The following is a 15,704-nucleotide window of genomic DNA, read 5'->3' as shown; positions in this document are numbered from 1 at the left end:
ACTTGTCACCACCAGGGCCCTAATCCCTAATCCCACACCACATAAGCAGGTTGAAATTATTTATGGATGGCACACTATAAGACCCCCCAGCAATCTAGTATCACAGATCAGAAGTGGGCTCGGATTGAGGCGGCTGGATTCACAACCAGCCTCCATCCCTAATAGCTGAATGGCCTTGAATAAGCCAGTTAATCGCCCTGAGTCTTTCCTCATCTGTACAGAGTCAAGGGATAGAAATGGTACATACCTGTCATTATATATCCTACATTCATACGTAATGATACATATCTCTCTGCTGTTGGGAGAGTCAATGACATAAACTGTGCACTGTGCTTGGCACCCAGTTAGCACTCGATAACAATTAGCTGGTATTATCATTATTATTATTATTACCCCCTGACCCTCCCCTGACAGCCTGCTGCTGCAGCAAATCATAAGACTGGGCCCTTTAGTTCCCTAGCCCCACACCTTTCCTCCCACCTCCACTCCTGGTGAATAATGGCCTGTCCTGAATGGGGTCATGGTTCCCCTTATCCAAACCACCACTAAAATCTATATGGACATTTTTTATGACGCCAAGGCTTTCTTTTTTTTTTTTAAGATTTTATTTTATTTGACAGACAGAGATCACAAGTAGGCAGAGAGGCAGGCGGGGGGTGGGGGGGGAAGCAGGCTCCCAGCTGAGCAGAGAGCCCGATGCGGGGCTCGATCCCAGAACCCTGAGATCATGACCTGAGCCGAAGGCAGAGGCTCAACCCACTGAGCCACCCAGGCGGCCTGACACCAAGGCTTTCTACCTTGCATTGCATGTAACCTAGAGCACGTTCCACATAGCCCTCTCTACTATCCCGAGGACTTCCTTGCTCAGGGCCACTGCCTTATATGTATTTGTATCGTCCTTAGTGAAGAGCACAGTGTCTTGCACAAACAGGCCGTCAACAAATATTTGTTGACAGAATAAATGAATAAAAGGAAAGTAAGGAAGGAGGAAGGAGGGGTAGGAGGGAGAGAGGGAGGAAGAAAGGAAAAATGAATGAATAAAGCCTCTTTTTGAGAACCCTGACATTTACTCAGGAACATTAGCTCTAAGGAGGTTTTGGAGTATCCGCTTCCAGCGATGACCAGATGAGGCACAAGGAACCAGGCCACTACCCTCCCTGCCTTTGCCTCCCTCAGCGGAACAGCAGCAGAGCCCTGAAGGAAGCCCGCATTCCAGCCTCACCTGCTGTAATCGAGGATGAGAGAACGCAGATGGCTGTGTGGCAGAGCCCTCCCGAGTCTCCAGAGAGACCACAGATCCATCCTGCAGTCAGTAAGCTCCAGGCTGGTAAAGGGGCAGGCGGCACTCCCCTTCAGCTCCAGAAGAGAAGCCTAGGAACGCGAGGTGAAACTGAGCTCACGCACGGGAGACAACGTGCTCTGTGTTTTCATGTAACCCAAAAGCCCATTATGTTCATTACCTCAACAGTTCGCCTTTAAGACAACTTTCTAATTCCCCCAAGGAGAAAGTGGCATGAAAATAAAATAACTGCCCTTTAAAAGGCAATGTGAAGAATTAAATGGGAAACACTAAGCTTTGTGATGAGATGAGATATACTGCAGCTCAACTTTCTCTGTCATTGGGGGCTGAATTGTGTCCCCCCCTCCCCCCATTCATACGTTGAAGTCCTAACCTCAGAATGTGACTGTATTTGGAAACAGGGTCTTCAAAGAGCTACCTAAGTTAAAATAAGGTCTTCAGGGTGGGTCCTAAACCAGTAGGACTGGCTTTCTTATAAGAAGGAAATCTGGACACAGATATGTACAGGGGAAAGACACCGTGAAAATACAGGGGAAAGGTGGCCATTTACAAGCCAAGAAGAGCGGCCTCAGAAGTCACCAACCCTGCTGACACCTTGAGCTCAGACTTCTAGGCCTTCATAACTATGAGGAAATGAGTTTCTGTTGTTTAAGCCGTGCAACCTGTGGTTATGGTAGTCCCAGCAGACTAATACAGATGTTGATATTCTAACCCACAGATTTGTCCTCCTAGGGTTATTCCTTTCAATAGGGAAGTACCACCATGCCAACCTTTGTATAACTAGGCAAAAATTATAATAGTCAGATTACCTCCTAAGTATTCATTGTTACTGGTATTAGGATTTAGAGGTCTCCTCAGAATTACACCACACAGGGGCGCCTGGGTGGCTTAGTTGGTTAAGTGTTGGACTCTTGATTTTAGCTCACGTCATGGTCTCGGGGCCATGGTCTCAGGGTCCTGGGATGGAGCCCCATGTCGAACTCTGTGCTCAGCAGGGAATCTGCTTCTCTCCTCCTCTCTCTGTCCCTTCCCGTGCTCAAACTCTCTCTCAATCTCGCTAAAATAAAATCTTTAAAAAAAAAAAAAAAAAGAGCTAGACCATGGAAATTTAGCAACAAGATGTCTCTCATGGTGAAGCCACGGGACTGGGGGCAACACATGAACATTTGGAACCATGTCAAGGTCTCTCAGTCTCCTGAACAGAGGGGCCTATGGCAAAGACATTTCTTGTGGTAACAAAGGATCCCAGTGACAGCTAAATCCCTACCTGACAGAGGGAGATATTTAAAGCTACAAATCACAAAGGCCACCTTTTAGCAGTGAGAATCACCACAACCTAAGGATTTCTTCAGTTCAGAATTTAAACCTAAAAGAGGCTTTGGTGGGGTTGGAAGGATTTAGAGTTTCCTGAGGCAATGACATGTTGGCCAGAGATAGGGTTCCAAATTATAGTTTGGCTGAGAATATAAGAGCCCTTGCAGCCTTAACTACAGAGCTGGCGTTTGAGGTCTCTTTTATGAGAAAACACCTAGCTTAAGTGCTGGGTTGGATTTCGCAAGCTGTGTTTCTGACAGAGGCAGCAGTATGGGATGTCACTCTGTGGTAACACTGGTCTGTGCAAAACAGGCTCTCGACCCAGGTCCTGACGGTCTCAACCAGTGGTTTTCAGTGTCACTCCTGGGGCACTAGGCCCGTGTGGGCAAGACCACAGCCATCGACCACAGAATTCCTCAATGGCCTCCAGGTGACCAAGAGGGCTACATTTTAAAGAACTGCTAAGGATCACTGTTGACGTGCACGGACAGCATTCTATGGCCTGCTTAAATAGATTGGGTCCCTGGACTGACACTTTCAATAAAAACAACTACAAATTCTGGTTATGCATTAAAGATACCCTTTTAAAATTTTATTTTGAATTGTGGTCAAATACACAGATAAAATTTACCATCTTAACCATTTCTGGGGTACAGTTCAGTGGCATTAAAGACATTCACACTGTTGTTGTACAACCCTCAACACCATCTATCTCCAGAACTTTTTTCATCTTATAAAACTCAGACTCTGTACCCATTAAAAAATAACTCCCATTCTCCCCTCCCCCACAACATCTGGCAACCGCCATTTTATTTTCTTTCTCTATGAATCTTAACTACTCTAGGTACTTCCTATAATACAATGATATAGTATTTTTCCTTTTGTGACTGACTTATCTTACTTAGCATAAGTTCCTCAGGGTTCCTACATGTAGCATGTGTCACAACTTCCTTCCTGTTAAAGGCTGAATAATATTCTATTGTATGTATATCCAACATTTTGTTTTCTACTCATCTGTTAGTGGACATTTGGATTGCTTCCACCTTTGGCTATTGTGAATAATGCTACCATGAAGATGAGTGTACAAATATCTCTTTGAGATCTAGCTTTCAATTCTTTGGGGTAGAAGTCCAGAAGTGGGAATTGCTGAATCATATGGTAATTCCATTTTTAATTTTTTAAGGAACTACCATCCTGTTTTCCATAGCGGCTACACCAATTTACATTCCCATCAACAGTGCACAGGTTTTCCAATTTCTCCATGTCCTGTCAACACATTATTTTCTGCTTTTTTTGATAGTAGTAGCCATACTAGTTGACATGAGGTAGTATCTCATTGCAGTTTTGATTTGCATTTCCCTAAAGATTAGCAATGTTGAACATCTTTTGTGTGTTTATGATTTATTTGAATCCTTTCTTTGGAGAATGTTTACTTAAGTCCTTTGCCCATTTCAAAATGAGGTTGTTTGTTTTTTGTTGTTGTTTAATTATAGGATAAAGAAATTATGGTATATTCATATAGTCGAAAACGATACAGGGGCACCTGGGTGGCTCAGTCAGTTAAGCGTCTGACTCTTGATTTCAGCTCAGGTCATGATCTCAGGGTCATGGGATGGAACCATACATCGGGTTACATGCTCAGTGCAGAGTCTGCTTGTCCCTTTCCCTCCCCCTGCTTGTGCTCTCTCTCCCTCTCTCAAATAAATAAATAAAATCTTGAAAAAAAACTATATAGCAATGAAAATGCATCAACTATAGCTATACAAAAGTAAAATATGATGACTCATAAAAACATAATGTTGTACAGGCAAAGAGAGACACAAAAGAATGTATACTGTATGTTGCATTTTATAAAGTAAAAAACAGGTAAAACTATAGTAAAACTATAATGTTTGGTAACCAAACATTATAGTTTTACCTGTTTTTTTGTACTTTTACATAACTTTGAAATGTTTCATTAAAAGATACATTGTCTCTTTAAAAAAGGAAAGCTTAGGGACGCCTGGGTGGCTCAGTTGGTTAAGCGGCTGCCTTCGGCTCGGGTCATGATCCCAGGGTCCTGGGATCGAGTCCTACATCGGGCTCCTTGCTCAGCGGGGAGCCTGCTTCTCCCTCTGCCTCTGCCTGCCTCTCTGTCTGCCTGTGCTCACTCTCTCGGACAAATAAATAAATAAAATCTTAAAAAAAAAAAAAAAAGAAAAGCTTAGAGCCTATCAGTCAACAACCAAATGAACTATAGCTGGAATACGTGCTATTATGCTTATATTCAATTTTAAGTTTAATTGAAGGAATACCTCTAAAACGCATGACTCACCAGTCTGGCAATCTCTGGGTTGCTCAGTTGAAGGCTCCAGATACAGATCTCTTTCCCCAGCATATAACACTCATCTCGAATTGTCATGAGCAAAGGTTCTAAGGAAATTGGTAGGACGCTTGTTGGGGAGTCTTCAGGTCTTACAAGCATAAACTGGAGTGTCAGAAAAAAAGTACAGGTGGGAATCATAAAGAGATGTCCATGCATAGAGAAAGAGCATTGTCATCAGACAGTATCAGATCATTTGAAAAGGCAATTAGCTTTGCATCGCACGTGCACTGGGTGGTAATTCAATACAAACTTACGAATTTCTTGCCATATACAAAAGCAATCTTACAGGGCACAGATTTTTCCATCCTGTTTCTACTCATTATTGGGTCAGAAATCAATTGAGTAGGTTGTAACCAGCTTTTTTCTCTCTTTCTTTAATGAAATAGAACAGAAGAGAAATTATCTGAGCATATCCTACGCAGTAAAAAAATAACTGTCTCATGAGACTCTTACTTTAGTAATGCTCAACATCAAAATGGAGACCCAACCAGAGCAACCCCCCTGCAACATAAACAGCCCATATGGTCTTATGATTCACACCAGTATTTATATATCGGGTCCTGATGTTACTTGCATTTCTGATAGTGATTTTAATTTTAAATGTTTAGAAAGGGACTACAAATTTGAAACATTTAATTTAAAATGTTTGCTGATGGGACTACAAATTTGAACAAGGTTTATGATTAACTCTTATCATTAAGTGGCAGAGGCTAATTACAAGATGTACAATAGAAAGAAATAAAGTGGTAATTATTTTATCACAAAAAGATGGCTCTGAGAAGCTCTTGCCCTGGGATGAGCAGGGAGATGTATGGGGGAGTCCAGACAAGTAACTAACTACAAGAGAAGGAATTAGAAAGACATAGGAGGGCAGAGGGGACAGGAGACTAGGAGAGGAAGTCTCCTGTCCAAAGGGGTGAACAGGAAGAGGGAGGTGCAGCTCCCTTGGAAAGTGGAAGTTTGGCAAAAAGGGATGGTGGTTAGGGAGGACTTTCAGAGGTTCTTTTTATGTGGGGCACAATGTAATCACCCTCCCATCCCCCAAAAATCTTCAGGAAAAATATGGGTAGGACGGATCTGGGTCAAAGTCTCCTTAGAATAATGATTATTTTTCAGCACCCATCTCTAATTAATTTATTCTCTTGGTTAGCACTCAGCATTTTAGGACACCAGTAGGTGTTTGATTATTACAATACAGACTGCCTTTCTGGGCTGGCCACAGGAAAGCTGGAGAGCAGGCCGGTCTGTCCTTGGGTTTGAGCACTACCCCCTCCCCCCCACCTTCTGGACTAGCAGGCGCCCCTTCCCAAGAGTAGACCATTTCATTTCAGGGATGGCCTCTCTTCTTTCCCCCTCCCAACTGACCCCTAGATTCAATCTCAGAAAAGATATGACACCTGATTTTTTTTTTTTTTTCTGAAATCCTGTACTTTGGGAGTTAGAATTACGTGTTTGCTGATCTCGCTCCAAGTGAGAGGGGAAGGATGGGTGAGTGGAGGGTTCTGGCCTGATGACAGGGACACCACTGTCAAGGGAAGCAAACATTCCCTTGGAGGGATCCCGTGGGGTGGTGGGAGTGCTGGGCATAGATGTCCTGCCAGATGCCCCAAGTGGTCCTTTTGTGTGGGTCTTTCCAGAGGTAGAGTGGGAGGGGCTGGTTGGCCACTCCAGGTGTGGTGTAAGAAAGGGCAGGGCTGCTCAAAAGATGGGGGTGGGTAGATTCGAGGTAGAAGCAGGGAGGGAGAAGTGCTGAGCAGAGCCCCAGTGCCAGGGGCAGGCTTTGGACTTCAGGCAGGCAGGCGGGAACACAGAGCGATGACTGAGGACCTGTGTTCCTTGGGGCAAAACCCTAGTCAGTTCACTTCCCAGAGGAGTAAGCAAAGGAGGCCACACACTCACTTTCCTGAGAATCTGTTCGTTGTTGATGCTGGTTTTCAAGTCCTGTTTGATGGCTGGACACACAGATGTCTGTGTCTGGGCACAGTGCTTTTCGTACGTTTTCAGGAACTTTCGAAGAATTGGAGCGATGGGCAGGGGTGTTCCTTTAGTTTTTTGTTTTCCTTCCTTTTCCCTTGACATTGTTTTACTGTGTTAGATTCTACCTGGATTCTGAAAATAGCACCTTGCCCTGAAACCCAATACACACATGTCTTTTGAAGGAGCAGATCACACATCCCCCACTAACAATTGGCAAATATTGCTGACACCCTTCTCCGCTTAAAGTGCCTCAAGTATCTTAAAACGGGAGTAGGGAATCAAGATGGATACTATTGAGTAAAACTGTTCTATTTCCATGGATCCATGTTCTTTTATATTCTTTAAAATGGGGCAATAGGGGCACCTAGGTGGCTCAGTCATTAGGCATCTGCCTTTAGCTCAGGTCATGATCCCTGGGTCCTGGGATCGAGTCCTGCATTGGGCTCCCTGCTCAGTGGGAAGCCTGCTTCTCTCTCTGTCACTCCCCCTGCTTGTTCTCTCTCTCTCTCTCTTGCTATGTCTCTCTCTGACAAATAAATAAATAAAATATTTCAAAAAATAAAATAAAATGGTGCGATACCCTTGGATACCCTCTCAAATTTCTGATATCAGAGAGATCATATGATAATTGTCTTTCTCTAATTGACTTATTTCACTTAGCATAATACCCTCTAGTTCCATCCGCATCGTTGAAAATGGCAAGATTTTGGGTTTTTGATGGCTGCATAGTATTCCATTGTGTATATATACCACATCTTCTTTATCCATTCATCTGTTGATGGACATCTAGGCTCTTTCCATAGTTTGGCTGTTGTGGACATTGCTGCTATAAACATTGGGATGCACATGCCCCTTCAGATCACTACATTTGTATCTTTAGGGTAAATACCTAGTCGTGTGATTGTTGGGTCGTAGATAAGGCAAATGAAACCTGAAACCACCCTCAGGTGACTGGCAGCGGCCTTGACAACACCTCCCAGACCACCCAGACAGTTTGAACTAAACTGCTGACTCACTTCTGCTCAGATAGGGGGTAGTGACCTCTGGAATGACTGGCAATGACCTTTACCTCATTATAATACTAAAATCTCCACTCAAGGAAGGGCCTCAGCCTCATTTACATAACAAACAATGTATGTATAGGCATGTTTCCTTAATGTACATGTGGGACCTTATGCACGCCTTTACACATGATGAAAAGGCCTCCCTATCTAAATATTCATTCTAACCCTAAACAAAAGGAACCCGTCCCCACCTCCCTGTTTCTCCTTCATCCAGCTTTGAAAGCTATTTCCTGTGATCTCATTATTTGCTGCAAATAAAGTTTACTTTGTGGGACAACTCCACCTGGTGTATCTGTGACTCACCGAGGAGCTAGCAACTCCGAATTGGTTTGGTCACAGTAACTTAAGGAAATGTTGGTTCTTTGAACTGGGTTCGTAGAGACAGAAGTGTTTGGGAATTATTAAAAGGCCTTGTTTTAAGAAGAACCAGTTTGAATCCTGTGTCTGTCAATTATTAGTAGACTGACTGTGACTACTCAACTTCATGTGCCTGAACCCTGTCTTCTTCGTCCGTAAAAATGGTGGGACTATAATCTCCTTGGTATTTGTGGGGATTTAATGCAAATTAAATGTAAAGTTTTTTCCTTGGTACCAAGGGGATGTTGATGGGTGATGATGATGATACAGAACTATTATGAGGGGGCGCCTGGGTGGCTCAGTGGGTTAAGCCTCTGCCTTCAGCTCAGGTCATGGTCTCAGGGTCCTGGGATGGAGCCCTGCATCGGGCTCTCTGCTCAGCGGGGAACCCGCTTCCCCCTCTCTCTCTGCCTGCCTCTCTGCCTACTTGTGATCTCTCTGTCGAATAAATAAATAAAATCTTAAAAAAAAAAAAAAAGAATTGTTATGAGGAATAAGGAATTAGTTCCTGGTGGATACTTGGAACAGAGCCTGGCACATAGTGATGAGGCTGAGGCCTAGTGAGGGAAGTGATTTGCCTAAGGGCAAACACTGGTAACCAGAGCAGCTGAGATTCAAATTCAGGCAGCCTGGCTCCACAGCCCAAATTCTTAACCACTCTGACATACCACCTAGAAGGTACTGATACTGACTGTATGTTTTCAACTTCCTCCTAAATTCTTATGTTGAAGCCCAACCCCCAGGGTGATGGTATTTGTTTGACAGGGTCTTTGGGAGGTGAGCAGGGTTAGATGAGGTCATGAAGGCAGGTCTCCCACCATGGGATTCGCACCCTTGTAAGAAGAGACACAGAGTGGGGCACGTGGGTGGCTCAGTAGGTTGGGCAACCAACTCTTCATTTCACCTGGAGTCCTAAACTCAGGGTCATGAGATAGAGCTCCAAGTCAGGCTCCATGCTCAGCCTGGAGTTTGCTTGACATTCTCTCCCTCTGCCCCCACTCCCATACTCTTTCTCTCTCTCTAAATAAATAAATAAATAAAATCTTTAAAAATAAGGAAAAGAAGAAGAGACACTAGAGAGCTTAGTATGTCTCCCTTGAGATGGCTGCCACCTCCAAGCCAAGAGAAAAGGCTCCAACCCTAGCTTCCAGGCACCTTGCTCTTGGATTTCCCAGTCTCCAGAAGTGTTAGGAAATGAATTTGTTGTTTAGGTCACCAGTCTGTGATACTTTGTTAAGGCAGTCCAAGCTAAGGTTGGTACTATGTAACATCACTGTTCACAATATGAAGTATTTCTCACCAGCCTCTTCTGGGTATTTACAGGAGTACAAACCACACGCATAACATCCTGGAAGTACTCTATTAAGGCCCTCTTAAATCTCGAGCTTTTCACTTGATATTTTATCACGAGCGTTTCTTCGTCATTTCCATGTGCAGTAACGGGTGGCCCAGGCTGACTCATTAATGCGCATTTAGTGGAGGTGCCGCATCCTCTGCTAACTGGGACTCTAGGAGAGCTGGGGACCGTGAGGTGAGAGCTGCAGAGCGGAGAGTAAGGGGAGGGGGGCCCTGCCTTCTCCAGAGGGAAGCGAGGCCGACTTGCCCGGGGCCTGCTGCTCGCCCAGCTCCCCCTCGGAGTCCCGGGGTCTAGGGAGAGCTCTGGGCCTGCCGCTGCCCGCAGCAATTCAGTACCTCCGGAGAGAACGCCGGCCACCCACGCCGCAACCTGGTCGCCGGCCCGCGCCGCGCACTCACTCATGCGCCGGGTCCCCGCGTCCCAGCGTCCCTCGCCGGCCGGCCTCCCGCGTGTGCTCTGCACCTTGGCAACGGCGCGGGGAGGGGCTGGAGAGGTCCGCCCGCCGGGAAGCGGAGGCGGAAGGGGGCGGGGCGGGGGCGGGAGGAGGAGGGGGATTGGGGGTGGCGGCGAGAAAGCCCTTTCAGGGTTCGGGAGGGTGGGTGTGGGCTCGGGCTGGGGCTCGGCCATGGAGAACACCTGGAGTCCTCGCCGCGCGGCGAGGTCGTCACAGCCAGTGGCTCTTCGAGGGACCAGGTCTAGGAGGAGACAGAAGTGGGGGACCCGTGGGCCTGGCCATCAGTGGGGCAGGGGGGAGGGGCTTAGAGGTCGCCTAAGGTAGCTGCGCGCCACTCCCACCTGCAGAGGGCGCTCCTGCTCCCGCGTCCCCACCCCCTTTCCCAGGCCCGGGAGGCAGGGGGCGCCGGGATAAAGGGGGCAGCTCAGGGCAGGCCCTGGGATTGCAGTTTGGCGGGGGGAGGGTGGGGGGACGGGGTAGTATTGAGTGAGGAAGGACAGGGAAAAGCGGTTGCAGCTTTGGAAATGGGTGGGGGAGGAAAAAGAATTTTAAGAAATTTGGCCGTGGTCAGTAGCTTTGGGGCTCGTAAATTTAAGGATTTGGGGACAGAATAAAGGCCCCTAAAGAAATTCATGTTCTAGGGCCGCCTGGGTGGCTCAGTGGGTTAAGCCCCTGCCTTCCGCTCAGGTCATGATCCCAGGATCCTGGGATGGAGCCCCGCATCCGGCTCTCTGCTCAGCAGGGAACCAGCTTCCTCCTCTCTCTCTGCCTGCCTCTCTGCCTACTTGTGATCTTTCTCTGTCAAATAAATTTAAAAATCTAAAAAAAAAAAAAAAGAAGAAGAAGAAGAAAGAAAGAAATCCATGTTCTAATGCTGGAACTGGTGAATGTGTTGCTTTTCGCGGCAAAAGTGACTTTGTAGATGTGATTAAAGTTACATACCTTGAGTCTACGAACATAAAGCCCAGAAAACTCACCACCCCCACCACGGTGGTCAGACATTGTTGGCTTTAAAGATGGAGAAAGGGGGCCCTAGCCAAAGAATTCCCACAGACTCTAGAAGCAGAATAGGTGTGGAAATGTGTGCTCTCCAAATGTCCACAAAGGAACCCAGCTCTGCTGACACCTTGATTTTAGAACCCTGTGGGACTTCTGATCTCCAGCACAGTCAAATAATAAATTATCAATTTCTTAGGGTGTAATAGTTTTGCAAGCCTGGGTGGCTCTGCCTGTTAAGCCTCCCACTCTTGATTTCAGCTCAGATCACGGTCTCAGGGCCTTGGATGGAGCCCCTGCTTCCTCTCCTCAGCCTGTAGTCTTGGTGAGATTCTATCTCCCTATCCCTCTGCCCCTCCCCCCGCTGGCACACGCGCCCTCTCTGGTGCTCTCTCTCAAAAGAAATAAATAAAATCTCTTTTAAAAAGGACAAAAAATAGGCTCTTCATGAATGTTTGAAGGAAGAATGAATTTAAAAAGAAATTGGATTAAATGAATTCACATTAAACTGCAAGTGGAAAATAGTCCATTCTCCTCCAGGGCTACTTGTATTTCTAAGCTTGTCTTTTAAACTCAAACGGCTCTGATGGAAAAAATTTGTGGCACAAAATGAATCCAGGAGGTAGGGAAGAGCAAGGAGGGATCCTGCATTTGGTCAGACATGACTTTCTAGCCAGTGTGCCCCCATGAGTCTGTGCTCCTGGATTAATCCTACTTGTGCAGCCTCCTCCTCCTCTGCTGGACGGGTGTTCCTAGGATGCAACCAGAGAGGGGCAGTGAAGGAGGAGAACTACAGAGGGAGGCGGGCACCTGGGTGGCTCCGTCCTTAAGAGGCTGTCTTTGGCTCAGGTCATGATTCCAGAACCCTGGGATAGAGCCCCACAACAGGCACTCTGCTCAGCAGGAAGCCTTCTTCTCCCTCTCCCACTCCCCCTGCTTCTAGTCCCTTTTTTGCTGTCTCTGTCAAATAAATAAATAAAAATCTTAAAAAAAAAAAAAGAAGAAGTACAGAGGGGGTGTTAAGAGAGTACACTTATAGGGGCACCTGGGTAGCTCAGTGGCTTAAGCCTCTGCCTTCCGCTCAGGTCATGATCTCAGGGTCCTGGGATTGAGCTCCACATCGGGCTCTCTGCTTGGCGGGGAGCCCGCTTCCTCCTCTCTCTCTGCCTGCCTCTCTGCCTACTTGTGATCTCTGTCAAATAAATAAATAAAATCTTTTTAAAAATTTTTTTAAAAAAAGAGGGTACACTTATAGGTCACTGACAGGGACTCAAACACATGCTTAGGGATCTGAGAATGATGACGAAGGCCACTGCCCAGAGGACAGGGACAGAGTAAGGGTCAGAAACTATATGGACCACCACGGATGAGACGAGAAATCCTTCCTACGCACAGTGGGACAGTTCAAGGAAGTAGAACACGAGGATTAGGTTCAGCTGCAAGTAACAGAAACCCATTAGCCCTGGTTAAAACAATATAGAAGTTCATTTCCCTTTCATGTAAATGAAATTCATGAATAAGCAGTCCAGGGCTGCTAGGGAAGCTTCAAGATCATAAGGAATCCAAGCTCCTAATACTTTATTACTCTGCCATCCTCTGTGTGAGTTCCACCTCATGGCCCAAAATGGTTTCCGAGCTCCATTTTGTCTACATTTCAGAGGGGGAAGTGGACACAGAAGTGCACATTCTCTCCATATAAGGACATTTCCCAAAAACTGCAGCGGCACTTGTGCTTAGATTCCACTGGCCAGACTTATGGACATGATCATATCTAGCTGCAAAAAATGATGGGAAATAGAGTCTTTATTCCAGGCAGACATGTGCACAGCTAAAAATGGGGGCCTCTGTTACTTACAGAAAAAGGGGAAGATGGACATTGGGAGGTAACAATCTGGACCAGCAGCCAGGATTACAGGGGTAACGGGAGCAGTGGGTGGGATCTGCACCAGTCTGCAAGCACAGCCTGGGTTTCTCACACATTGAGCGTTTGTAAATCAGAGGCAGGCCTGGAACTCATTTCACCGTTGTTATAATTTTAGGTATGACTCACATGGGCTGGTTAAACATGTGTTTTGGGTTCCGGCAAAGCTGGCCATGCTGCTGGCAGTCTTCCTACTATCCATTCTCCGCTTCTGCCTTGTTGCTGTAACTCATTTCAGCATGGCCACTGGCAAACCAGGTGAGGAAGAGAAGCTTCCCCAGGCTTCCTTGTGTATGGGGTGACCATGTGACATAGCACTGACAGGCGCCATAAGCAGAAGCCGATAGATGAGGCTGCTTGGAAAGCTCTTTATTTTTAAAGGTTTTGTTTTATTTATTTGAGAGAGAGAGAGAGAGAGAGAATGAGCGAGAGGAGACACAGAGCAGGAGCAAGAGAGAAAGAGAGCACAACAGGGAGGAGTGGCAGAGGGAGAAGGAGAAGTAGGTTCCCCACTGAGCAGGGAGCCCGATGCGGAGCTCGATGTGGAGCTGGATCCCAGGACTCTGGGATCATGACCTGTGCTGAAGGCAGATGCTTAACTGACTGAGCCACCCAGGTGCCCCTCAGAAAGCTCTTTAAAAAGAACTGGGTTTTTGTCTTTTGTTCTTCCATTTGTCCTCTTTGGGGATAATACAGTCATTGTGCTGAAGGTGAAGTTGCTATCTGGTACATAATCACCAGACATCACAGTCTGGATGGCTGAGAAGATGGATGGAAGGAGTCGGGGTCTCGGAGAGCATCGTGGAGCAGCTGACCCTGCTTGGGCTGCCCTCTGTGTGTTCTCATTACATAAGAAAAGCACTCTGATTTATTTAATGCCAAGCTGCTCTGATTTCTATTACCCACAGTAGTATAGAGGTTTATGGAAATGTGAACTCCTGGACTGATGCATTTTTTTTTTTTTAAGACTTGTTTATTTTAGAGAGCCAGAGAGCATGATCAGGGGGAGAGGAGCAGAGAGAGGGAGACAAGCAGACTCCCTGCTGAATGGGGAGTCTGACTTGGAGCTCGATCCCAGGACCCAGGGATCCACCTGAGCCGAAACCAAAAGTCAGACGCTCAAATGGCTGAGCCACCCAACCATCCCTGGACCAATGCATCCTTAGAAACTGTGCAGACATTCAGTTCCAAAGTTTAAGAAGCAGGCAGTGAACTAGTTTTACATTTTTTATTGGGATTTTTTATTTAGAATTTGTATTGCCGACCCCTCTCTGAAGCACACAGTAACTGTTGTGAAGAGAACAGCGGTTCTGGAGGTAAGAAATAAAGACACAGTCTCTTTGGGGTTTTGAGAATGACTCTGGGTTTTGAACTGAAAATGTGACAACCAGCCCTACGGGCAGCCAGATGGTGGTTTCCTAACTGCAGGTCAACGATGTTTAGGCAAGCCTCCCCCCTCTCATGTGTTTGGAACAAGACAGACCTGGTCATTTCCCCAAACACAAAAGTGATTAAATGACCCCCTCTCCTGATGAAAAGGAGTGACTTCTGCTCCTTCGAAAGTTGCACAAACTCTAGTGCTTCCACCCTCCAGACAAGATTAGTTGTCCACTTACCAAATTGCTCCATTCTTCTTGACAGCATGCACTCTAGGACTGCCTCCCCCGTTTCCTTGTGCCCGCAGGAGTCACCCAGCAGATGGCCCATCCTGTTAGAAGCCTCTTGCAGCTCCCTCCTGAGTCTCTAGGGGCTTTCGCACCTGCTCTTAAGTCCATAAACCCAACATATTTTTTTTCTTTTACTGCAGGTGAGCTCCTTGCAATCTGTGATGAGCAGCCTTTAGCAGAACACCCCAAAGCTGGAGAGCTTTTTTTTTTTTTAAATACAAGATTTTGTTTATTTATTTGAGAGAGAGAATGAGAGAGAGAGAGAGAGAGAGAGAGAGAGAACATGAGAAGAGGGAGGGTCAGAGGGAGAAGCAGACTCCCTGCCAAGCAGGGAGCCTGATGTGGGACTCGAACCTGGGACTCCAGGATCATGACCTGAGCCGAAGGCAGTTGCTTAACCAATTGAGCCACCCCGGTGCCCCCAAAGCTGGAGCTTTAAGCCCCTCCCATCTCTAGTGTTTCCAATAGAGGTTCAGGGGTAGACTGAGTCGGAATGTTTGTTAGTTCATTAACCTTGGCCTTCAATAACTCCTCAATCTCCGTTTCTGTTTCCTCCAGCACTGCCTGGCAGAATAGGGGTTAAATGAATAAATAGAATCAGAAACTCTGGGGCGGGACCCCACGACCTATTTTAACAAGCTGTCTAAGTGATCCTGAGGCATGCTTAACTTTAAGGTCCTTGGCTAAATGAATAAATAAAATCTTTAAAAATAAATAAGAAATTAATCAGGTGGAACTTGACATGCTTAATAAGCAGAATTTTCTTACAGGAGAAGAATTTTAAAAGTATTGTTACAAAGTGGCTATAATAATTTTAAAGGCTTTCAAATACTGCTGGTTAATCGTAGTACATGTTTACTATAGCAAGTTTGAGAAGTACTTAAAAATTATAAAATAAAATTCACTTCTGATCACATCCGCCAGAGACAGTC

At 46.0% G+C, this 15,704-nt stretch overlaps 1 protein-coding gene across 1 annotated transcript in view; it reads right to left on the bottom strand.

Moving 5' to 3' along the window:
• LOC308341215 (uncharacterized protein) overlaps positions 1 to 7,058 on the bottom strand; it is a gene marked incomplete at both ends in the record, with an annotated part of 44,757 nt that extends 37,699 nt beyond the window's left edge. Inside the window, 3 exons of the mRNA XM_080800980.1 lie at positions 1,223 to 1,371; positions 4,929 to 5,081; positions 6,879 to 7,058. Coding sequence (XP_080657106.1) covers positions 1,223 to 1,371; positions 4,929 to 5,081; positions 6,879 to 7,058 — 482 coding nt within the window. The remainder of the gene's footprint in view (positions 1 to 1,222; positions 1,372 to 4,928; positions 5,082 to 6,878) is intronic.
• Positions 7,059 to 15,704: the final 8,646 nt, after the last annotated feature.

The sequence above is a fragment of the Martes martes genome, assembly GCF_963455335.1.
Source record: "Martes martes genome assembly, chromosome: 1".
In the NCBI taxonomy this organism is placed as follows: Eukaryota; Metazoa; Chordata; class Mammalia; order Carnivora; family Mustelidae; genus Martes; species Martes martes.
This window is presented reverse-complemented; position numbering and strand designations above follow the sequence as displayed.